This window comes from Strix aluco, chromosome 8 (genome assembly GCF_031877795.1).
Source record: "Strix aluco isolate bStrAlu1 chromosome 8, bStrAlu1.hap1, whole genome shotgun sequence".
Lineage (NCBI taxonomy): Eukaryota > Metazoa > Chordata > Aves > Strigiformes > Strigidae > Strix > Strix aluco.
The window spans coordinates 21,655,487-21,679,240 of record NC_133938.1 but is presented as its reverse complement, the minus strand read 5'-3'; the positions used below and the strand labels follow the sequence as shown (position 1 = coordinate 21,679,240).

The window sequence follows — 23,754 nt, the reverse complement described above, 5'->3', positions numbered from 1 at the left end:
CTGGTTTTCTGACTTAATCCCTAAGCTTTGTACCGCTAGAGCGTTTCTCATTTAAAAAAAACAGTATGAAATTGTGATGCCATGAAAATACTTATAAAGTGTGCATTTCTCTTAACTTCACATACAGCACTACATCAAGCATAGCGAGCACCTTCTCAGCAGAGCACCAGCTGCACCTACACCAAGAAACCCAGCAAGCGAGTGACAACCTTAGCAACGACACCGCTGCTGACCAGATCCGTACCACTTCCCAACTTCAGAGAGCTGCTTCCCCACAGTAACTTCACCTTCACGCCTCCTCCCCCTCTGCATTCGGGTTACAGACATTTTTCTCAGTTTCTCCTCAGCCCCACTCTACCCCCCCACAGCCTGCTCCCCACCCCATCCACCGACCCCAAACGTGTCCCCCTCCCACACCAAAGGCCTCCCTCAGGCGTCTTCCCTCACCCATAACCCCGCACCGCTCCCTCCGGGGCAGCCTCAGGCGGGCTCTGCTCCCGCCGCTCCCAGCCCAGGCCTACCCACCTGCAGCACCGGGCCGCCGGCCCAGCTCGCCCCTCGCTGCCGGCTCAGCTCTCACCAGCCACCCGGTGTTTCCGGGTGCCGCGGTCCCGTCCCGCAAAGGCTCCGGCTGCAGCCGTGGCCCCGCCCGCTCCGTTCCCAGCTCCGCGGCGAGCAGCGCGCCCCGCCCGTCACGGGCCCCGGAGCCGCGGCGGCGGGCAGCGGCAGCGAGAGCCCGCCAGCCTGGGAGCGGCCGGGCCGGGCTGCTGGCCGAAGGGGGCGGGCAGGGGCTGCGCTGCTGGGGCTGGCGCACGAGGGACAGCGACGCGGGGCGGGAGGGGCCCGCAGGGCGAATACTCGCGGCGGCGGCCGGGGCGGGCGGGAGCCCTTCGCGAACAGCGGGGGCCTCATCCCGCCGCCTCCGCCGCGGCCGTTGGGGCGGCGGCGCGCGGGGCTGCGCCCCCCCCCGGCGCCTGCCAGCCAGGGCGCGGCCCTCAGGGGACGGGGGAGGTGGGGAGCGCGGCGCCAAAAACCGTCTTGTACAGGGGCACTTCTGCAGTGACTGACACGAGAATTTTGTATGAAATCCATGATACATTTATTAAAGAAGTGCAGGGCTAGTTCGAATTAAGATACGGACTTTACTGCATGTTCCAAAGAAACAAATTGTCCACCAAATGTTGAAGATCATATTTAAGCAAAACTCCTTTATGCTTCAATTACAGCTTCAGATAACTCGGGTTGATTTACTGATGGTTGGCAAGGAATAGTCTGTCCTGGGCAGCATACCAAAACCGGACGAAATCTTGGCCCCGCTGAAGTTGGTAGCATAATGTGAATGGAAATGTATTTCATCAATTACGCTTGTAAAGCATGGGAGACAAGCATACTACTACTAAATGTAATTTTAATACTAGGCACATGTTCAGTGAGACATTCATTAGAAGTAAGCTTTAGGAGAATGCACTTTGTTAACAGCAAAGGAGCTTTAGCCCGTGGCTAACGCTGACACAGGAGCTGTGGGAGCGGCAGAGCGATGGACACACCACTCCTAGCAAGGTGCCAGAGCACTGGTTGCTGCACAAGCAGAAGGCAGCTCCAGCAGCTCCAAAAGAGCTTGCTGCAACATGTGGTGCTGCTCCCGAACTCCAAAGTGGGCCATGGTCTTTCTGTGACCACATTTACTGTACCTGCTTGCAGATATCAGCATCATTCTTGAGATTAAACTTGCAGATGTATCAGGTATCACAGGGTAGACTAAATACTTGAGAAAAGGAGCCAAGATGCTATCAGTTTTATGAATCTAATTAAATTTCCATTCCTTCCCAAGGGAAAATGCATTGGTTTTCAGCAGCTTTTAGACTATCAGCATAATCTGGGGTGCACTGCCTCATACACTTCTCTACAGAACTCCAGGTATTTGCAGTTTCAACAGAGTTCAACTGTTCTTTCCTCTATGCTGTTTGGCTTCTCTAATGAATAAACTTTAATTAACTCAAAAAAATTTCAGTCCCATGGAGTACTTTTTCTTCTCTTTGCAACCTCCATATTCAACCTGCATTTGATTACAATAGACTAAAACCAAGACTGATATTATTTGAGCATCTTTTCTTCTGTCCCATGGAGGATTGCTTATCAGATGTTTACATTAGCTGTACTTTATGTGATGATGACTCCACACAGTGCTCAGTTTGCATATACAACAACATGTTTGACCTCCTCCACTTTGGTTAATAACCAAATATTTTCTAAGTATTTATTTGTTGCACCAGTCAGATTTCAGATAGATGTTCATCGCATTCCCCATCGGAAATATAAATAAATCATACAGGTAGGGTACAATATGCTCTCTTAAAATGATGCCTAAAACACTGACAAAACTAACGATATCTACTAATGACTAAAACCAAAAGTAAACTAATGAGAGGCATGATGTACTAGCTAGACATACAACATAGCCAAGTAACACCTGCCAATTTGACTTAAGGGTATTTTTTTCTTACATCAAGTAATTAATCTAATATTACTGAATATAATCCATGTCTGGGATGCCAAGAACTTCTTCAGAAGTTCACACAGACCATTTTGATGTCACAGCAGAGAGAGCAAAAGCACTCAAAACACTGAGTAACAGCAGGAGTCGGGAAGTGGAGTGTTTCCCAGCAGAACTCTGTAAAAAGAGATCAATTTGGTAAACCCAATTCAAAATAATTCTATTTGTTACTATTATAAAAGGATAGAAAGTTTCAGAGAAATCTTTTCCCTATTAGCCCCTTCTATTATGTAGACACTTCTGATGTTAAAAGATCATGTGCCACACCTATAGTACAAATAAATCTACAGGTGTCCAGTTTTCAAGTGATAGACAGGATCAAAAGCACTTATGTGGTCCAACTTTTCCTCATTTCTGTTCATGCTATTCCCATTTATTATGTTGCACTTGTATTCTACAAACATTTATTCAGATATAGGAAATCTGAGAGCTACCTCACAGCATAAACAATACTTCCAGTTTTCTACGATATGTATAGGAAGAAACCCGTAGAAACTACAAAGAGGAAGAGTGCTTACCACTTGACTGCCACCCGAGGAAGGTGAATTCTGAAAACAAACAAACAAATAAATCTAGATGTGTTCCCACCTAATGGTTTTGAACACAGTTTTGCCCATGATCAACAAAATTTTAATAGCTTAACCCACAGCATGGGTTTAAGTCGTTCAAGAGGAAAGTAGCTTTGCATGGATAAAATAAATAGTTCTAGTTACACACTATATCGCATCTTACATCTGAAAATTTCAGCTAAAATTGATGAAAGGGCAAAAGTATATTTTTCTCTCATTCCATTATCATATTCCACACAGAGTTTTCCATCCCTGTAGTTGAAAGAGGATGTTAAAAAATGATGAATACTGAAAAAAAGAAAGTGCAAAACCAGGTAACCTGCCAGTGAAAAACTCAACAATCTAGTTTATCAAAAAAAAAAAAAGTGAAGGAATTAACTGAGCAGAGCCTATAAAATCTACACAGAGAACAGGAATTCAAAAATAGAGGTCAGCAAAACATAATAAGGCCGCTAACTGGAATGTGAAGCAAGACAGATTCAGATTTAAAATATAACTGATACTGAAATAGGTTTTCCAGGCTGAGTCTGTATTTTCTACTGCAGTTTCTTTAAATATTCTTCAATACAAATAGAACTAATACAGAATGTTCTCTTCAGACCAAATCATCCTGAAATTGCTCTATCAACCACTCAGGTTCTTCGTTTACTATGAAAAGAAGATGAAAACACTCTTATGAAAGTACTCTTACCGGTCTCCCAGAGTAAGTGCTTCCTGAGGTAGAGGAGCCCTGTAAAAAACCATAAATCATTTATTTTTGTTGTACAAGACTCCTGGTAAATTGTGGCCAAAGAGCATACAGCAGTCTTGAAAATGCCCTTAATATCAGCAATTTTGATACTGACTTTGATTTTACCTTTTTCCTTGCACATTTTTCCCTATTTCAATTCAATGGTCTCAACTAAGCACAGCTACATCCTCTTTATTCCATGAGCAGTTTCAAGATGATTTTCAAAGCCAATGTGTTGTTGACTGAACTATCAAGTTTGAAACTGAAACAGTTATCCTGATATTTAAATACATCATTCATAATAGAATGATCCAAGCATGTTCTTATGAATAAGTAACAGAGTATATCAAAACTTTGCTACAGGAGGAATGAATGCTGCCTCATCCTAAGGTTCAAGTTTGAACAAAATATTCCAATTTTTACTGGTCAGTTTTCTCAGACATTTACTATTGTAACATAATTTTAAATTCTACCCTTATTATTGTTACCTATTTCAAAACCCAATATTCATATTTCTAACTTGGTTGTGGAATACTGAAAGAAGAATATCCTTACTGGCTTTCCTTGATGACTGCCTCCTGAGGAAGATGAACCCTGAAAAAAAGATACCCATTTTCAACTCTAAGCCTATTTGTATGTCAGTATATTCTTCCTATCTGGCATAAAGGACCACAGGAGAATGAACACTTATTTTGTGTCCAGTCATCCAAAAATCCCAGGGAAAAGCTTATCTGAAATACAAATATTTAACATCTTTCTGTTACAGGTATTCTTTTGAATGATGTATTAGTCAGAGAATTTAATGCAAAGTTCTCAAGAAGAAAGAGCTGTTTTGTAGTTATGATGTGTTTAATATATAGAAAGTAAAAAATAATAAGGTCCAATTAAACATGAATTCACCTGGAATCAGTCTACAGTTAGATTTGGGGAAAAAAGAAAAGGTAAATGTTAGAGTCCTTTACTATACAGCGCTACCTGAAGAAAGCTCTAATAAGGAAGGTAACTGAAAATAAAAGTGGATACTGAAAAATTAGATGTTCTACTAGAGTCTTACTCAGTTTTCTGGCAAAGTTGCTCTGCTTATTGAATGGCATTGCCAACAGGGTATCTTACAAGCATTGACTGTTTAAAAAATGCCATCAAATATGGTACACAAAATATCTCACCTCTATGATTCATGTATAAGAAAATTTAACACTTGTGCCCACTTTTTAGTAACAGGTGGATGCATCTTATTTTCTGTAAGAGATAAGCTAAAACACTGTGTGTGCTTATCTATATCTCCTGCCATTGAATAACAACAAGAGCAAGGTCTAAATTACATAGCAAAAAAAGTGGTCTGAAGTGGGAGAAGATGAAAATATGCATAGTCAAATGTCAACTATTATTTCTTTAAAAAAAAGAAAGTATTTTCTTTAAAGCAAGCCAGAAATACTTAAGTCAAATGCATATAAAATCAATTAAAAAGTGAGCCCTGAGCACCAAGTATATGATTACTATGAATTTAAATAGAAATAACTGTTCAGAAGCCCCTTACAAAAAAATAATTAAAAAAAAATAATCCTGTAATTTCATTCTGTGATTACTAGAACTAATCCAGAGATTGACTAGAAGTTCAGTTACAGAGTAAAATGCTGGCTCAAAATTATTGAACTGTGTGAAAATATATTTTGTGTTTGCATTTGCTGAGATTGTCCCAGATATGTAAATCATGTGACACTCTGCATATTTAAGTAATTGTCAGAAAAATGTCTAGTCCATAACTAACTGGATATGATTTTTTTAACAGGCTTATAAGAAAAATAAAGGTAAACTTGAAATTTTGTTACTTACTGGTTTACCATCTTGTCTGCCTCCAGAAGAATATGAGCCCTGTAAGAAGTCAATCAAACATCTATTAATTGAATGAAAAAAATCTGCTATCACTGTCTTGAGACAATTTGTGCAGTACTTAGGACAAACTTATTTGGATGTTGTGTGAACAAAAAGTAACTGGGGGTACCTAAAACTTAAGCTATCTACTGCATACAAAACAATGACAATTTGTTATTCTGAATCAAGAAAGCAGTGTTATGAAATACAGTATGGCGATTATAGTATGTTCAAAGGAATGTTTTACACAGAGCAGTGATTCATTGTAGCCAATTCTTTTATTCAGCTTCCTGAAGTGATTTTAATCAGTATTACCTCAACTATTTAATCTCAGTAAAATGGCCAAATGAACACGTCTTTCAGCATCAAGTAACTGATTGGATCCAGACAGTACAGGGAAAGAGTTAGCAGTGATGGGATGGAAAGAGAATATACTCACCTGCCCACCATGTGGTCTGCTTCCTGAGGGAGAAGATCCCTATTAAAAAAAAAATCACAGGAAACTTAAGTGCTTAAGTGTTGGCAGAATAACAGCAGTTACTCTTTTCTTTTTTTTTTTTTTTTTTTGCTGTGCAGAATGAAACATCACAGAAGGACCTTCTGATAGGAAATCTCAGTAGGAATCTGAAAAGAATATTAACCTAAAAAGATGCAGTGAAAGACTTCTGATTTAATTCCTCTACGATCCTTAACAATTGAAAGTAGTAAATTTGGCAAACAGTCACAAAACATCAGCTAAGACTACTCTCTGACATAAATATACGGATATAAAGTGTCTTTAACTATGGCTCCATTCAAGAGGAAAAAAAAAAAAATCTACTCTATTTGTGATTCTCTGCTAGGTCAAACATGTTCAGCAAGCATTATGATTTACTGTAAGAGCATACTTATTATTCCAAATAAGTAATTTGGGAAAACTTTGTTTTGCAGCTTTTGAAAAATCCTCTCCATGCTGCAAGAAATGATCTTCTTAATAGAGTGATACTGAACTCAAATGTTTGCCAATGGAACAAAAAGAAATTAAATTGTTTTCTAGTATAGCAGAGTGAAACATTGCGAACAGAGAAATACTAATGAAAAATATGTTCCACTTTCTTATTAGATAGCCATCCATTACCTCTGTTAACTATTTGGGCTAGTAAGATTTCTCGATCAGTCATAAACTACTAAGTCTACAAAAGGTACATAGGGAGCTGCTTACAGTAAGAGACTCAAATTGCAGCTGAAGATGAGGAAAGTATTATTGTGGGTAACACACCAGAATATATATTTTCAAAGCAATATCTATGGGTATATTTTGTACCAAATTTCCAAGTATTTAAACAAATGCAAAAAAAAGTATAATCTCAATATAACTGAAAAATAACAGAAAACAGATTTTGAACTGGTGTCATAGTAGTGTGAAACTGAAACATAAAAGATAGTTAATTAAAATTATCACATGATTTAAGAGGCATTCTGATGTAAAACAACTAAAATTATGATCTTTATTTAAAGAAACATCTTATTATGTTTCTTTAAATTCAAGTTTGTTCATGCTACTTCATTTCAGTTACTGAGAAACGGTCCATGTTTTCAGATACTTACTGAGAGTAAAAGGACTCTGAAAAACTGACTGGCAGTACATGCACTGCATCATATTTTTCATTTAATAAATAATAAGTAGGAAGAAGATCTTGAAAAAAAAAGAAAAGTTGCTTGCCTGTCCACCATACTGACTGCTTCCAGAATATGATGAACCCTGTAAAAAGAATGTGAAACTTTTGTAAATAATTTTTTTAAATAGTAACCGGCATCAAAACCCCTGGACCTAATCTAAACAATACACGACACAGATTAACTGGAAAACCTTTACACAGCCATTAATGCAGTGGCAAATGGCTACTTATCCGCACATCATATTAGTGATTTAGGCAATGAGATGAACCCCATGAATTATTCTTCGTTATTTTTTTTGAGGTAAGAAAGCTTCTATAATTATTAAGTAAAATCTTGGCTCTAGCATATAGAAAGATATAACTGAAATGTCAAGAGTGATTCAGTAAGAGCCACATGTACTCTCTGGAATTATTATCCCTATCTCTGTGACTAAACTGAACTCAATATTTAATGGCTTCCGGGCAAATATGGCAACTGACCCATGTTTATTCCTGAGAAACTAAACTCTGTAAATGTTACAGAAAAATTGCCTACCTGTCCACCATGATAGCTGTTTCCTCCAAAAGAACCCTGTATTCAACAAAAATAGCAATGTTTACTCTGTATTGAATTCAATATCACGTAAAGGAAAAACAAGAGAACATCTTGACCTATTGCAATGATTAAGTCATTGACACTGATTACTGGTATACTTTTCTGTTTGATTGATTAAACAAGGAAAGGATTTAGTTTTGATTCATCCTTATTCCTTCAGATTATTTGTTTGCAAATAGAAGTAAACTGATAATTTATACATTGTTTTCAGCACTTCCGATTCTCAGAAGTGGCATATATACCATGAGTGGTACACTTATAGCATGTGGGTTTTCCTTGATTTTATAATCGGAGAAAGATAAGTAGTCATCTAAGAAATTTTGACTATACTGAGACAGAAGATAACAGAACCCTCCCTCAAAAATAAATTAGCCTAATTTCAGCAAAACTGGATTCTTTGCCTTTTTTAAAAAAGTATTTACAAAAGTATAGGAAATATACTAATTAGACAGAAAAATGGAAATAGCCTTAACTTTTTAAATGCGTTGCTCTGTTTCCACTTGGAAGCATTTTGGACCAAGATTTTAGATCTAAGTTTCACTAGTTCAATCATACTGTTAATAACCATCATAAGAAGAGCACTATTACACACATGTTTCCAAAACCAAGTAGATATACTATGAGAAAATTTGGAATCAGATTCTTAGAAAAGTCCCAGGCCTCTCTTATAAACCAAAAGAAATTAAATACTTTGAAGCCATTTTTCATGTCTGAATATTTTATAGATAGAATCAGCACTAGTCTTCCTTTAATACATATACTGGAGAACATTACTACTTGTTTAATCCAGGATGGGGAAAGTGCAATTTATTTCCCATGTATTTCTTTGAAATAGAAATGCATCTGGGTAGTTAGTTTCAAATACAATACTACAGTTGCAAGTTACTTAATATTTTTATCCTTAACAGGTTCAAAATTTCTCATTTTAGTACAATGTGAAAAACACTTTCATCTTCACAGAAAATTATTTCAAGAAATGTAGTTCCTTGAGAATTTCCCAGTATGTGTACATCCTATGAAAAATATACAAAGAGAAAGAATACTTACTGAACTTCCACCAGGACACACACATCCACCCTGTATAAAACACAACCAAACTTATTTCCTGAGTCTAGGACTGGAAGAGGCCTCTGAATTTGTAAATCAAACTCACATTGCTACTGCAAGAAAACAAACTATAAAATCCTGCTCACAGACTCACCAAGCTCCAGCTAAGAAGTAGTTTCTTTCTCCAGTGTACTTTCAGGCTATCTGTGCACTTATGGAACAATTTTTTAAAATATAGTCTTCTAATTTCTCATTTAAAACTTACAGTAAAAACCTTACTCACCAAAAGGACAAGTCAAAAATTCTGAGTAGTACTACAGAAAGTATTTTGGGTTGTTTTTTTTTCCTAGAGGGGCCAGAGCACCTGGAATACATGCAGTACTCTTTCATGCTACAGACGTTACAGAAAACACTAAAGATGATTTCCAGTGGAGGCCTACTAGGTGAGTTCCACTCTGATAAAACTATCAGAGGTGGCCAGGGGTTAACCATTCAGTGTCTCACTTTCCACATTCAATCTGCATGAAATGTGTAAGAAGAAAAATGTTTAGCACCAAAGCAGGTACAGAAGCTCAAATACAATTGCCATTTAGACAGTTACTACTGGCTACTCTGGCCTGCAGGATATGTCTGAATGACACGGGAAAAGAAAATAATGTGTTGCTGAGGCTCTGGGCAAAAAGGACAGTGGTGAAGGAAAACAGTTCTTATGAAGGAAAGATATGCAAAGTAATTTGTGAGTGCCTGACACTAGCACAACTGAACGGTGTGGAGACAGAAAAGCATACCTGTCCACCAGACTGGCTGCCTCCTGAAGAATAGCCCTGGAAAAAATGAGTAACTAATTACTTCAGTGTTACTGAGTAACATTCTCACTTGTTCTCTGTGGTCCTTAGTCTTTCAAATTGCTTCTGTTTAAACATAACAACAAATATGGGCTTCTTAGAGCCATGATCTGTTTAAAGAAGCATTTCCATGCAGTCACACAGGCCCCTGTATCATTTGCTCGTTTCATGGTCTGACATCCAGACAAACCCATACTTAGCAATCCTCACTCAGTTTGGTATAAAGCTATTCTTTCTTAGAATGTTCCTTCTTTGCACAACATGAGGGTCATTTTTCCTAATGAACTGTATGACAAACCTGCAAATACTATGAAAGTAGAAGTTTTACCTGTCCGCTATACTGGCTGCTTCCTGAAGAAGCTATACCCTAGAGAAATAAGAAAGCATTTATATTTGTTGCACATTCTGTAACTTATGACCTGTCACAAAAAACCCACATTTTTGCTTGTCTTCCATGGATTTAAGTGTCACAGGAATGCAAACACTTCCTTTATAACTATACTGAAATCTATTGGCCTTTACGATGGCTACTGTTTAAACACAACAATAAAGTTTAAATCAAAGTCAGCTCCAGGCAGGTGTGACTAGTGCTGTTCCACTGGATTGTGTGCTCACAGCAGCCTCCTTTGTTTTACTTTCCCGAGTGGGCTGACACAGCAGAAGGTCATATATTCATCTATTCTGCCTAAACAATGTTTTGCTGTAAGCCACCCCTTTATAAAGAGAGAGAAAGGTGAATGATGTAAAGAACAACCCATAAATAGAAAACCAATTCTCACCTGTCCTCCATGATGACTGCCACCTGAGAAAGATGGACCCTGAAGCAAAGGTGCCAATTATTTCTCTATCAAAAAGCTTCTTTAAGGGTTTTTGAAAGAAAGACTATTACACTTCTCTATTGTACAGTGAAAGGTTACAGAAAGATAAAAACTCAACCTATTCCTTTATATGTTCTATGCAACTTAGGGATGGTCTGTAACATACGAATCTTCCATAATACTGATCATGAGCTATTAGGATTATATATCTAGTTTCAGGAGACTGTATTTGGACTGAAAAATCTCTTTAATTCCCTCTCCAATAAATCTGACAATAAATGTTTTCAGAGGCCAAGGACAAGCGTGTTGAGAATTTCACTCCATATTAAAGGCTATACCACTAGGCAGCACTAAGAACCCTATCCATCATCTTTCATTTCACAAGAGTGTGGAACACCTCTTAAAAACTCCTGACCCTCTCCCCTATTCCTCTCCCAAGACATACTACCTCTCTGTTACTGCATTTTGCTAAAGGAAATGAGGTATTCCATAGGTTGAAGTAGAGGAGGAATGCAATCTGCTTCCAGCCCTTCCTTACTGTTAGAGCTAAGAGACCATGACAGCAGCAGAAGGAAAATGGGTCCAGAATGAAGAGGGCAGGTCAGAGGGTAGAACAAGGCCAGAACTGCATTTACTGTGATACAATGGAAGTACCAGCCTTTCTTAGTTTTTGTATTGTTTCAGATCATACATATTTAGATACCTGATCATCTATTACCAGATTAACAGAGTTTACTCAAAATATTAGTAAAAGTACCAAGTTTTGATGTAGAAGCTGGGTGTTAGGATAAGGACTACACAGGAAGAATTTCTCACCTGTCCTCCATACTGGCTGCCTCCTGAAGAAGGTGAACCCTGAACAAAAAGAATTAAATGATCTCTATATCCATGTCATAGTACTCCTTTAAACCATGCTCCATATGAAGGAGAGGTACCTAATTTCTTTCAGTGCAAAACTGTGAGTGGACTGAATCAGACCGTGCAAAAAGGAGTGAGACTCATCTGAATTCACCATGATGCATCAGAAATTACATCTCCTAAAAACTCTCCTGTGTTTTTGTATCACATACATTTATAACTACTATATACCTAGCAACAAATTAAATAATACATAAAAAAATCCCAATCTCCTTAAAATGTTCTTTTACACAGAAAACTACCAAGACTCTTGGATAAAGTAGTAAACACTACAAGGGAAGAATTCTCACCTGTCCACCATACTGGCTGCCTCCTGAGGAAGGTGAACCCTGAATGTGAACAAAAAAGGAAACAAACTTCTTTACACCAATTTAATAGAATTATAGAATCATTTCACAAGGCTTTTAAGAATTTTGGTCAGCTTCATGAAATACTAATTTATTTCAGAAATACATGACCTCTAGTCCTACAAATTTCAGGAGTCAACAATGTATTTCACATTCTATTTTTTCTTAGCCTTAAATAATGGTCTTAATCTGAACTTGTTTTGTTTAGTCACAGTAGCACCAGATCACTACAGAGAAAGATTTACTGAGAAGATTTTAGACTAAGGTAAATAAAGCTAAGGTAGACAGCTGGGTAGACAATGAATAACTACAAGTTTGCATAGGTCAAAACTACAAAAGTGGGGACTATTAATGCTTACTTGTCCACCGTAATGGCTGCCTCCATAAGAAGATGACCCCTGGAAAAATATTGAAGATCAGTTATTTCTGAATATCTAATTCAGGGAGATGAGCAGCAAAGACATCTGTATTTTGTTATTTGACTGTTTGTTTGTAATCTTCCCAGAATAAACTCTGTATTTTTGTCTTCCTTGAATTCACAATCTTACTTCAGAGAATAGATCACTAAGAAGTTTCTTGAAATATTAAAATAAGATAGCTATCTGGATAATCCTTTACTTGAGTCAAATAATGGTAAAACAAATATATCAAATAATATATTAAAAGTAAGAGCTTACCTGTCCACCATACTGGCTAGCTCCAGAGGAATATGAATTCTGTAAAGAATACAAAGTAAGTGAATTACCTGCTGTAGGATTTCCTTAAATCAAGACCTAGCTCTCCCAGGACAATAGGAGTAAGAGAGCAAGGTAAGAGTGAAGGCAGGTGAGCAGAACTTTCGATATGCTTTAATAACTAGTGTTCAAGCCTTACAAGGTAACTTCTGGAAATATCCGAGTTCCTAAGCAAGGGTGGAAGGCAAAAAACCCTACTGCTTTGTTTGTGTGACTCGTTGGGAAGGTTAAAGGAACATTCTTTCTAGTTTTTTCTCCGCTCATTTCTGGAGAATGGCATTTCATTATTTGTAAAGCTGAATCCTGGGCCAAAGTTAGCAGTAAAAGATTAGCTACCTAACAGGACTCTGAAAACCAAACTAAGCAAGTTTACTGAAACCTCATACAACAAGAGGTCTGTTTAAAGAGGGGGAATTGGATTTGGTTTTCTTCTTAGTGGAATTAGATCCCTAAGGAATCAAAAATGCTACATTTTGATTCATTCTTTCCCCACACCTATTTTTTGTGTGAGCTTCATTATGCAAGTTTCACAAAAACAAGGGCACTTTTTGCTAAAAAAGCCATAGTGTATAACTTTTAGGACATAATAATCTCAATGATTAATTTAATTTACTGAGTTTTTGCTCTTTAAACATAGCTCCCATATGAAAACTGAATTTAATTGAGTTCATGAATAACCATCATTTTCAGAAGTGGCAAGCTGGCTGGCTCTCCTTTTGGAGTGAGTGCTTACTTGGCTGCTGTACTGGCTGCCTCCAGAAGATGATGAGCCCTGGGAAGGGAAAAAAAAAAAAAGAAACCAGTTATTTTTCTCTAACAGGACTATTTTAAAGCAAAACTTCTTGAAGGACAGCTGTGTATTAAATTGCTATTTTAAACTTTTTTGCTTGGGTTTAAAATCCACTCAAAATCTAAAATCTAGCCTTTCCTTCTTTGTTAATACATCTAAACTTTAGTGTGTACCTGTCCACCAGAATGGCTGCCTCCAGAGCCTTTTCAGAAAGGAAATACCAGTTATTTCACTTCAAAGGATCTGACTGATCTTATTTCTTTCTGTTTAAAATCAGCATACTGAAGAATGACATTCCCACAAAGAGCTTTTAATAGTCATTCTTGCAGAGTACTACAGAGCTTTTGAGCACTCCAAGCTTCCACAAGATCTGCTAAGCTCATAAAGAAATGAAACAGTTTTGTGTTTAGTATATAATCACAGAATCGTCTAGGTTGGAAAAGAACTTGAAGATCATCCAGTCCAATCATTAACCTAACACTGACAGTTCCCAACTACACCATATCCCTCAGCGCTAAGTCAACTTTACTCTTGAACACCTCCAGGGATGGGGACTCCATCACCTCCCTGGGCAGCCCATTCCAACGCCTAACAACTCGTTCTGTAAAGAAATGCTTCCTAATATCCAGTCTAAACCTTCCCTGGCGCATTTTGAGGCCATTACCTCTTGTCCTATCGCTCATTACTTGGTTAAAGAGGCTCATCCCCAGCTCTCTGCAGCCTCCTTTCAGGTAGTTGTAGAGGGCGATGAGGTCTCCCCTCAGCCTCCTCTTCTCCAGACTAAACACCCCCAGTTCCCTCAGCCGCTCCTCGTACGACATGTGCTCCAGACCCTTCACCAGCTTCGTTGCCCTTCTCTGGACATGCTCAAGTGATTCAATGTCCTTTTTGTAGTGAGGGAATGTTAAGCATCTATCAGTATGCAAAAGCCATTCTCCCATGCTGAGGTACTGGGTGCACCTACACATTAAAGTACAGATCAGGAGTGTGTCTTTGAGACAAAACTTCTGATAGTCCCCACTCACTGTAGTTTGTTTTGCACCATGGAGTGGTCTCGGAGTGAATTAATTTGATGCTTTTCAGATTAAACTAAATTGTAGTGTGCTCTCTAGGGGCACACTTAATGCATTCAGGTAGTAAATGGACTTTTGGTCCATTGGACCAGACCAGAGCAAACCCTTCCTGAAATGTGTATAGTGTGGACATCAGTTCATCAGCACAGATTGTGAAACAGTCCCAGCAGTTTGCAGTACTTGTCAATGCAGACCCAACCACTATGTTCCCTCAATCTTTATACACAATCCCTCATTTCAAACTGCAGTCCAAAGATGCCCAAGTCAGTAAAAAACAAAAAAATCAATCCCAATTGGAAGTTTCAAAGGAAACAAATCCCAACATCAATAATATGAGGGATGTAGAACACAGGTGGGTAAGAATATTTTCCTGACTGTAGATATATACACATTCCTCCTTCCTAAAAAGGAGCACAAGACCAGTCCTATTTATCATGTAATATTAATTGTTGAATGGTACATTTATGTAGCTGTGTCCAAGCCAGCTTTATATCAGCAGTCTGGTAAGAATGCCACAGAGTTCTGTGCTAGATACAAGAAGACCCAAATGTTTTTTCTCCCTTTAGTGCAGCACATACAGAGCTCTGGTGACATACACTGCATGACTTGCTATATACAATGAATAGAACTTCTCTTGGGATTGCTGTAAACGGGTCTCTACTGCAAAAGAGTTCTTATCCATATGAGAGGGCTAGCATCATTAAATTACTGACCTATGAATACTAACCTTTCTTGCAGGAAATGATCTAAGAGGAATACAAACACATAAACTCATGTCCTTAGCGGATATTTTGACATAATTCCAAAGAAGCCAATGGAACTAACTCCTGAAGTAAATATTTACATTGTTATGTACTGCATTTGTGTCAAACAACATTCTTCATTCAGAGACTTCTATTTGAATGAATACTATTTCAAATGGAAAGAGAAACTATGAGTGCTGCATGAATGTTCTGTGTGTATTTTTAATTGTAACTAAGGTAGGCTATTTTCACAAGTGTATGACTTCTATTAGGTACTGATCTTTTTAACCTCTCTAGCCACTATCTTGACAAAACAAACACAGGTCACACTTAAAAGCTGATGAACATTGCTTACATTTGCAGAGGAATCACTTCTGACTAAGGTAGGGGATCCACCCTATAAATGGGGAAAAAAAAAAAAATTGAAAAATTAGCCTTTGTCTTTGATCATAAACTAAAAATGAAATGAAACCTTAGAATGCCTGTTCTATGGTATTTTAAAGGAAGAATATCACAGTCTGAAATGAAATTACACTTACATTTCACTTTTCTTAATTTGTCAAGATAGTAAATAGTCTTTTTCTGCCTGGAAGATGGTAAATCACAAAGTATCGTTTTGTATCTACCCATGACTCATTGCCTAGAAAATAAGAACACTACCCATGGTGCAGAAATGTCCTTTGCATACTACATGTTGATTGACCACATATGATTTGCTTTGGAAAGCATGTATTATCCTATTTCAGAGTCTTTAAATAATTCCATATGGACTTAAACGCAAAAATGAGAAGTGGCTCAGTTTGTTTGGTTTTTTTTTAATTTGGTAAATATTGATTTCTGAGAAAATTTTTTATGGTTGGCAGTTTTGTAGACTTGATATTATTTTACCTTCCCTTCATGATAAGTCTTTTGTCAATTAATTCTGCATTTAATGCAAGATTTTTTTTTTTTTTTTTTTTGAGAAGAGATACACACCTCTGCAAACACTGTATGGTAACTGAAAGTCACTGATCAGAGAAAAGGGGTTCCTGGCTTGTATCAGAAATAGTGTGGTCAACAGGACTAATGAAGTGTTTGTCGCCCTGTACTCGGCACTGATGAGGCCACACCTCAAATACTGTGTTCAGTTTTGGGCCCCTCACTACAAAAAGGACACTGAATTACTCGACCGTGTCCAAAGAAGGGCAACGAAGGTGGTGAAGGGTCTAGAGCACAAGTCTTATGAGGAGCAGCTGAGGGAACAGGAGTCATTAAGCCTAGAGAAAAGGAGGCTCAGGGGAGACCTCATCGCTCTCTACAGCTACCTGAAAGGAGGTTGTAGCAAGGTGGGTGTCAGTCTCTTCTCCCAGGTAACAAGTGATAGGATGAAAGGAAATGTCCACAAGTTGCACCGTGGGAGGTTTAGACTGGAGATTAGGAAAAATTTCTTCACTGAGAGGATTATCAAGCACTGGAACACACTGCCCAGGGAAGCGGTTGAGTCACCATCCCTGTAGGTATTTAAAAGACCTCCAGATGTGGCACTTAGGGACATGGTTTAGTGGTGGACTTGGCAGTGTTAGGTTTACGGTTGGACTTGATGATTTTAAAGGTCTTTTCCAACTTAAATGATTCTATGATTCTGAACTTTTCATCTTGGCATAATGAGACATAACTCCAACTGTGTCAGTAATATGTCAGTCATCGAAGGAACAATGAATATAAAATTAAGAGTACATTCAAATAAATAAATTAGAAATAAGTAGGACCACAGATAATTTTCCAGTTAAATAATTTAGTAAAAGAAAATGTATAATGAAAAAGTAACACTTACAGAACTTCCCCCAGAACAGTCACATCCACCCTGTAAAGTATGCAGAAAATATTTAAAATAACAAGGGCACAGAACTGAAAGGGACTCCAGTTACAACTCAGATTACTACTTCTACCATCACTGGTATGCAAGCCTGTCACATTCATAACTGTTAAGGTTACATTTGTAACTGCCCAAGTCCTCAACTTCTAGAAATTAGTCTATTTTTTGTTCTCTTCATCCTATGCAACTATTCCTGCACTTGTTGCTCTGATGGGGCAAAAAACTTCTAATTTTGTTATCTTCAAATTTGTTATCTACAATTTTTACCTTAAAAACCTTACTCACCAAAAGGATGGGTAAAAAATTCTGAGTAGTACTACCAAAAGCAATTTTTTTTCCCTTAGAGAGGTATTCCTCTTTCATGCTACAGCTGTTACAGAAAACAGTGATTTCTACTCTGATAAAACTATCAGAGGTGGCCAGGGGTTAACCATTCAGTGTCTCACTTTCCACATTCAATCTGCATGAAATGTGTAAGAAGAAAAATGTTTAGCACCAAAGCAGGTACAGAAGCTCAAATACAATTGCCATTTAGACAGTTACTACTGGCTACTCTGGCCTGCAGGATATGTCTGAATGACACGGGAAAAGAAAATAATGTGTTGCTGAGGCTCTGGGCAAAAAGGACAGTGGTGAAGGAAAACAGTTCTTATGAAGGAAAGATATGCAAAGTAATTTGTGAGTGCCTGACACTAGCACAACTGAACGGTGTGGAGACAGAAAAGCATACCTGTCCACCAGACTGGCTGCCTCCTGAAGAAGTTGAACCCTGTAAAAGTTATGTTTTCATTTAAAATATCTTCTTTAAGTTTGACATGTATATTTGATTACAATGTATTGTCTTTTAGTCTCTAAACTATGTTTGAAAAGATCTATCTGGTTAAGAACCCAATTTTATCTATAGAAAGATTAATGAGGATAAAAAAACCCCACAATCTGGTAATATTTTCTTGAAATATGCATGTTGGGGAAAAAAAACCAAACACATTTGTTTTCTGGTGTTACAACATCTGTTAATAAATGAATTGTATTTTGACCACTCTGCTTACACTTGGACTACTACACAGAGATATATAAGGATAAGGTGTTTGAGTACCAAACGAATCTTGCTCCCAGGTAAAAAATCACTCTATTGCAATATGAGGACTCAAGCTTTTGTATAACAGATACTTCAGGTCAAAAATACAAAGAGTTAGTATTTACCTGTCCACTGGAGTAGCCACCACCTTGAGACGATGATCCCTGCAAAAAGTAGATCCAATTTATTTTTGTTTAAAATGGCTTCTGGAAAACAAGACTATGTTGAATAGTCATACAGACATTTTTTAAAATCTAAAAATTTTTTTTTTTAAAACCAGGTTGCTATTTAGTTTCACAAGACACGATGCCGGATGTCATGAGAAATCTGATAAACAATTGGGTAATTTACTCATCAGGATATTTTTTAAATAAAACAATCATTTTGGAAGGGAACTGCAAATAATGAATAAAATAGATGCTTACATGTCCACCTGACTGGCTGCCTCCTGGGGAATAAAAATCCTGGAAAAATGTATTGAAATTACATGATAAAAATAAAAACTTTCTTTCTTTTGTAGAATGGAAAGATCAGAATGAAAGCTGAACACTCCTCCTTGCTTGTCCTCATTCCTTAATTTTCTCTCGTGGAGTGTTCAAGAACAACAAAAAATAGGTCTTTCTGTATAAAACACAACACGCCCCTTTATGCCTGTTGATAACTGCTCTTTTGGTGAAAGATACTCTTTTGGATACAATGATCGAAGAGTTCTTATATCTCCAACAAAATAATTTCTCAGTCTGTGTCATTTAATTCTCATTAGAATAAATAAAATGGGTGCCATGTAAAACTGACAGGAAAATGAAAGCCCTCCTAAGTCAGTCATACAGCACAACAAAGCAAAGCATTTCACTTAAAATAAATGCTGGACAAATCATGGTATTGAAGCCTTTTGCAGCAGGCAATGAGTAAAAAAGTGCAGGAACCTGAACAAGTAAACTGTGGTACCATGTTTGCAATGTGAGTTTATGATTCAAGAGTACACCTCAGCATCAGTTAGGATTTCTAGCAGTACTTTAACACTTTAGCCATATCCTCATTCCCTCTGTGCTTAAGGACTTTCTATCCCACACTGGAAGCTGCCACACCAACTTCCAAACAAAATCTAATTTATGTGGCTAGCAGCTGCCAAGCACTGGGGCAGACACCCTGGCAATACGTCAGGAAGGAGTACTTACCCGTTCACTCTGCTGGCTGCCAGATGATGAGGTAGAATCCTAAAAAATATTAAATTTAGTTATTGCATGACAAATATTTATTTTTTTTCTAAGCAAGGGTGGAAGGCATAGAAAACTACTGCTTGTTAGGAAGATTAAAGATGTAGGCTGTAGGATAAGCAGCATTCTTTTGAGTTCTTTCACTGTTTATTTCTTTATTTGGAAAGCTGAATCCTGATGTAACGTAATAAAGGAATGGGATGACATCTCAATCTATGTTATTTCCTCTTAGAACGCTATAGGGGAAAACATCAGCACTCTAACAACTGTCTTGGTTCTTGTAAGACCTCAGTGGTACACACAAGTATTGTTATACCTTAGTTTCTTTCACACCTTAATTTTCTATCAGAGGGCCTTGGGGCCCTCTGCAGTATCATATTTTAGCTTTGCTCAATAATCACAAGAAGATTTTGATACAGAAACTAATGACACACTATACTTGTGGATAAAATGCACAGCTGAATTTATAAAAAATTGTGGAGAACAATTTCCTACTAACCAGGACACTGGAAAACAGACTTATTAGAAATCCAGTTAAAGTACTGTCAATTACTCCAGACTCCAGGAAAACAAGACATTAAACTTGCAAAGTTTTATAAACAGCTTCACCAGAATTAATAGGAAATATACTTTAGTTGGGAGAAAAGGCATGTTCTTAAACAGAAAAGCAAGTAGTTCTCACCACACTGCATGAAAACAGACCATTCCTATGCAATATATAGATGAAGGAACTCGAATCTTTTATGTCTGGCATTGGAAAAACACAAATGAAATGTACTGTGAACTGGAGATAGAAAGAGGGAACTACTCTGTGCAATACTGATATGGGAAGTTGTAGAAAAAGAATAAAATGAGATAATGATTAAGGGTCAAAACCAATGTGTTTTATCAAAAAAACCCAAGGAAAAGTTGAATTTTAAAATAAATCTGTATTTTAATAGCAATCAAGTTTGAAAGTCTTAATTTGTGGGAATTGTTATAGGAGTCCAGAATAGTAAACATATATGGAATATACTCTTAAGGAAATAAATCATAAAAAATAACCCCTAAGAACAAGAATGGCTGATCTGACATACTGGTAATACTGTTCTTCTAGTTAAATTAGTGTTATTGTATTAAATTAACTCAATGAAAACATAGCCAAACTAAATTGCTGGAAGTAAGAACTATCTGGTTGTTTTGTACACTGTGAACATACACTAATACTGAATTTCAGTGGAAACTGTGAAATAAAAGACCTTCCTTTGTAAATGCTACTTCTAATAACTGATTCAAAAAAGTATGATTGTTACAAATCAGAACTGTTGTAACTGCAATTTTAATTTGCCAAGTCCTTATCATACCATAACACAATAACGTGACATAATTTATACCCACATTTTCCTTTATCTATAGAAAAAATATAATCTCAAAGAAGTTATTGCAGAAAATTACTAAACAACACATATTATTAGAGTGTACTGTAAAGGAGCTCTTGAAGATAAGATGATGAGATAAGGTAAGGGTCCATGTAAGCACCTAGATACTTTAAAAAGTAGTAGATTCTGATATTAATATACTTCAATGCTTACACTGTCATTAGTTTCATTGCCTCCTATGGAAGGTGAATCCTGCAAAATAATGAAAACACATGTATTTTCATATAAAAAGGACTCTTACATGATCTTACTTGTGGAGAATATAAAATAGAAGAATAAAGATAACCAGCTACTTAGAATCCCTGATTTTACCTAAACTAGGGAATTTGCAAGAAAAGAAAAAATATGTAACGTTACCTGTTGCTTAAGCAGAAGAGGTTAAAGAAAACACACACACGCACACACACACACACACCCGTAAACATGCATTTTTGTAAGGAAAAATTTTATATAGTTGATTTGCAAAATTAACCATTCTTTACATTAAAAAAAGTCCCATTATCTATGCTTTTTTTCTAGATCCTGTACTAGAAGTAGCAACACGACACAATTTTCTGTGAAAAAGCAATCTGGATTATATGTCTTATCATTTTTAATAAATAATTCTGTACGACTTCAGCTTGTTAAAATGTATTGCTAAATGAAACATAAGATGGTCCCTACAGAATGATCCCACAATGAGATTCACATCAATAAATACAGACTTCAAATATAGTATGTGCATATAGTGCACATACATAGTATGTGCATGTGCACAAATACAGTATGTGCATATAGTACAGACTTTCAACAGCTTCTGCATAAGGTGTGTAAAGTAAATGCATAAGATATTTCCCTTCTGAAGGAGGTAATGCATAAACTATGAAGTAGTTAAAGCACTGAATAATCACAGTGGCAGTTAGCAGGATAGTGTATATAGTGCATCACTTTCCCTCCACTATGGAAACATTTGGAGTTGTAAAGGGGTAAGTAAAAGTAAAGAGAAACAAAAGATAAAATGGAATTTCTATGGTTATCACTTAAAAATAACTGAAATAAAAATAACTTTCATCACTTGAAAATAACTGAAAAGTGAGTGTACAGAAGAAACAACAGAGCAAGCTTAAGCTTTTGATGTATAAGACAAATAATACTTACCTGACCATAAGATCCAGCACCACCATATGTGGAAGATCCACCCTGTTCAGAAAATAAATTATTCTTATACTGCAAACAGACTTTTTTTTTGGATGCTTGCTATAGGGATCCCCTTCTGGGGAGATTTAAAAAATATGAATTTTTCTTAGTTATCAGAATGGCTATTGAGCAACTCATAGTTATGTCCCTGTAAAACACTCATTTAACATACTTTTAACTCAAATTTTATTTCCACTTTTGAAGAGACCTTCATCTTGCAGATAATGCAAAGCTAGCATTGTGGAGGAGAAAAAGCTTTAATGGTTGAAGGCAACCCAATTTTTACTCCCCTATAAACTTTCAGGCTACTTAGTTAAAAATATATGCAAATTCATTCCTCAAAGAAAAAAAAGCCTTCATTAAAATATAGTAAGAGTCAAAATACAGAATACAGCTGTATATAGGAGCCAGGGTACTGGCCCTCAGCACCCTTTATACAAAGGGAAAAAAAGAGTATTTACCTGATCATAGGATTCACTGCTGCTGTCATAGACAGAAGACCCTCCCTGTACAGAAAATAAAAAAAGTTTATTATTCTGGTTCCCTCATGAAAGAGTCTTCCTTCTTTCAAGGGCAGTACAGGAACAACAATAAAAGAAGTCTGTCTTATCTTTACAAATGAGGAAGAACACTTACCTGTCCATAAGATCCACCAGGATAGAAGGAAGACCCTCCCTGGACAGAAAACACAAAAATTTACGCATCTGTAGTTGAAATGTTCTCTCAAGGAAGACTTTTAGACTGTTCCTGTGCAAGCACAGCAACCAGAATATTTACCTGGTTGCCAGAGTAAGAGCTGTGGGAAGAACCTGGGCCTTCCTAAAAGAAAAACACAGACCAGCTATTTTCTTGCAGATGAGTATTTAAATACCAGTGTATCTGGTTCCCACTTCACACCCTTCCTCCCAATTTTGAGCTGACTTTTATGCTTCTAAACAAAAATCAAGCCCAATATTGTTAAAGTGGAAGAAGGCTTCTGGTGGTAATTTTCTCAGCCTGCTGAAATTTGAATTCTGCAAGGAAACTGCAGATACCATTCTGTATGGTGCTCTGTCAAACCTCACACCACTAGGTTACATCAGGGTTAAGTTTTCTCCTCTAAGAGACAACTGTCAGGTCTGTAATTGTGGCATGTCATGGCACCCACAATATCAGGGGTGAAGGAACCAGAATGATAGGAGTCTGTGCTATCCTGGTAAGGGAGGAAAAACAACTACCTGTCCATAGGATCCTCCAGGATAGAAGGAAGGCCCTCCCTGTGCAGAAGACAGAATGGGTTACTGGTTTATATTTGGCTGCTCCTTCAGGGAAGGTTTTAGACGGAGCTTCTGAATAGGGCATTTTATCTGAATGTTTACCTGGTTACCAGAATATGTACTGTGTGAAGAACCTGGGGCTCCCTGAAATGAAAACACAGACTAGCTATTTGCTTGCAAATAGGATGGTGTAAATAGCAATGTACCCGACTCTCGCTTTAGGCCAATACTATTAAAGAACAAGGAACTTTTTATCACTAGTTTTCTTGGCTGGATGAAAGATCATTCCATGGAAGTTTTAAAGACAACTTAGTCGTTTCCTCTGACAAAATTCATGTTGTAAGTTACAAATGGTTGATTCAACTTTTGGGTGTTATATTTCACAACAGTCACTACATGTGGAATATAGTAATGAAGATAACAGAAGTCTGTCTTATCTTTACAAATGAGGAAGAACACTT

General features: G+C 37.3%; 2 protein-coding genes across 5 annotated transcripts in view; both read right to left on the bottom strand.

Annotated features, from left to right (window-relative positions):
* Positions 1-745, bottom strand: part of SLC35A3 (solute carrier family 35 member A3) — a 35,200-nt gene extending 34,455 nt beyond the window's left edge. For all 4 annotated transcript variants that reach the window (XM_074832605.1, XM_074832603.1, XM_074832607.1 and 1 more), the window contains exon 1: positions 526-745. The gene's annotated coding sequence lies outside the window, so the exon portion shown is untranslated. The remainder of the gene's footprint in view (positions 1-525) is intronic.
* A 330-nt stretch (positions 746-1,075) lies between these two features.
* The window catches only part of LOC141926577 (uncharacterized), an 85,693-nt gene continuing 63,014 nt past the window's right edge, over positions 1,076-23,754 (bottom strand). The window contains exons 45-74 of the mRNA XM_074832592.1: positions 23,396-23,437; positions 23,255-23,293; positions 22,815-22,856; positions 22,674-22,712; positions 22,499-22,543; positions 21,999-22,040; positions 21,015-21,053; positions 19,405-19,443; positions 18,652-18,690; positions 18,352-18,390; positions 17,879-17,917; positions 17,107-17,136; positions 15,649-15,690; positions 13,421-13,459; positions 12,631-12,669; positions 12,313-12,351; positions 11,897-11,935; positions 11,505-11,543; positions 10,650-10,688; positions 10,199-10,237; positions 9,814-9,849; positions 9,026-9,055; positions 7,919-7,954; positions 7,428-7,466; positions 6,165-6,203; positions 5,687-5,725; positions 4,409-4,447; positions 3,815-3,853; positions 3,073-3,102; positions 1,076-2,671 (exon numbers count right to left, since the gene is read on the bottom strand). Of these exons, the coding sequence (XP_074688693.1) occupies positions 2,573-2,671; positions 3,073-3,102; positions 3,815-3,853; positions 4,409-4,447; positions 5,687-5,725; positions 6,165-6,203; positions 7,428-7,466; positions 7,919-7,954; positions 9,026-9,055; positions 9,814-9,849; positions 10,199-10,237; positions 10,650-10,688; positions 11,505-11,543; positions 11,897-11,935; positions 12,313-12,351; positions 12,631-12,669; positions 13,421-13,459; positions 15,649-15,690; positions 17,107-17,136; positions 17,879-17,917; positions 18,352-18,390; positions 18,652-18,690; positions 19,405-19,443; positions 21,015-21,053; positions 21,999-22,040; positions 22,499-22,543; positions 22,674-22,712; positions 22,815-22,856; positions 23,255-23,293; positions 23,396-23,437 (1,215 nt within the window). The 3' untranslated portion in view covers positions 1,076-2,572. The remainder of the gene's footprint in view (positions 2,672-3,072; positions 3,103-3,814; positions 3,854-4,408; positions 4,448-5,686; positions 5,726-6,164; positions 6,204-7,427; positions 7,467-7,918; positions 7,955-9,025; positions 9,056-9,813; positions 9,850-10,198; positions 10,238-10,649; positions 10,689-11,504; positions 11,544-11,896; positions 11,936-12,312; positions 12,352-12,630; positions 12,670-13,420; positions 13,460-15,648; positions 15,691-17,106; positions 17,137-17,878; positions 17,918-18,351; positions 18,391-18,651; positions 18,691-19,404; positions 19,444-21,014; positions 21,054-21,998; positions 22,041-22,498; positions 22,544-22,673; positions 22,713-22,814; positions 22,857-23,254; positions 23,294-23,395; positions 23,438-23,754) is intronic.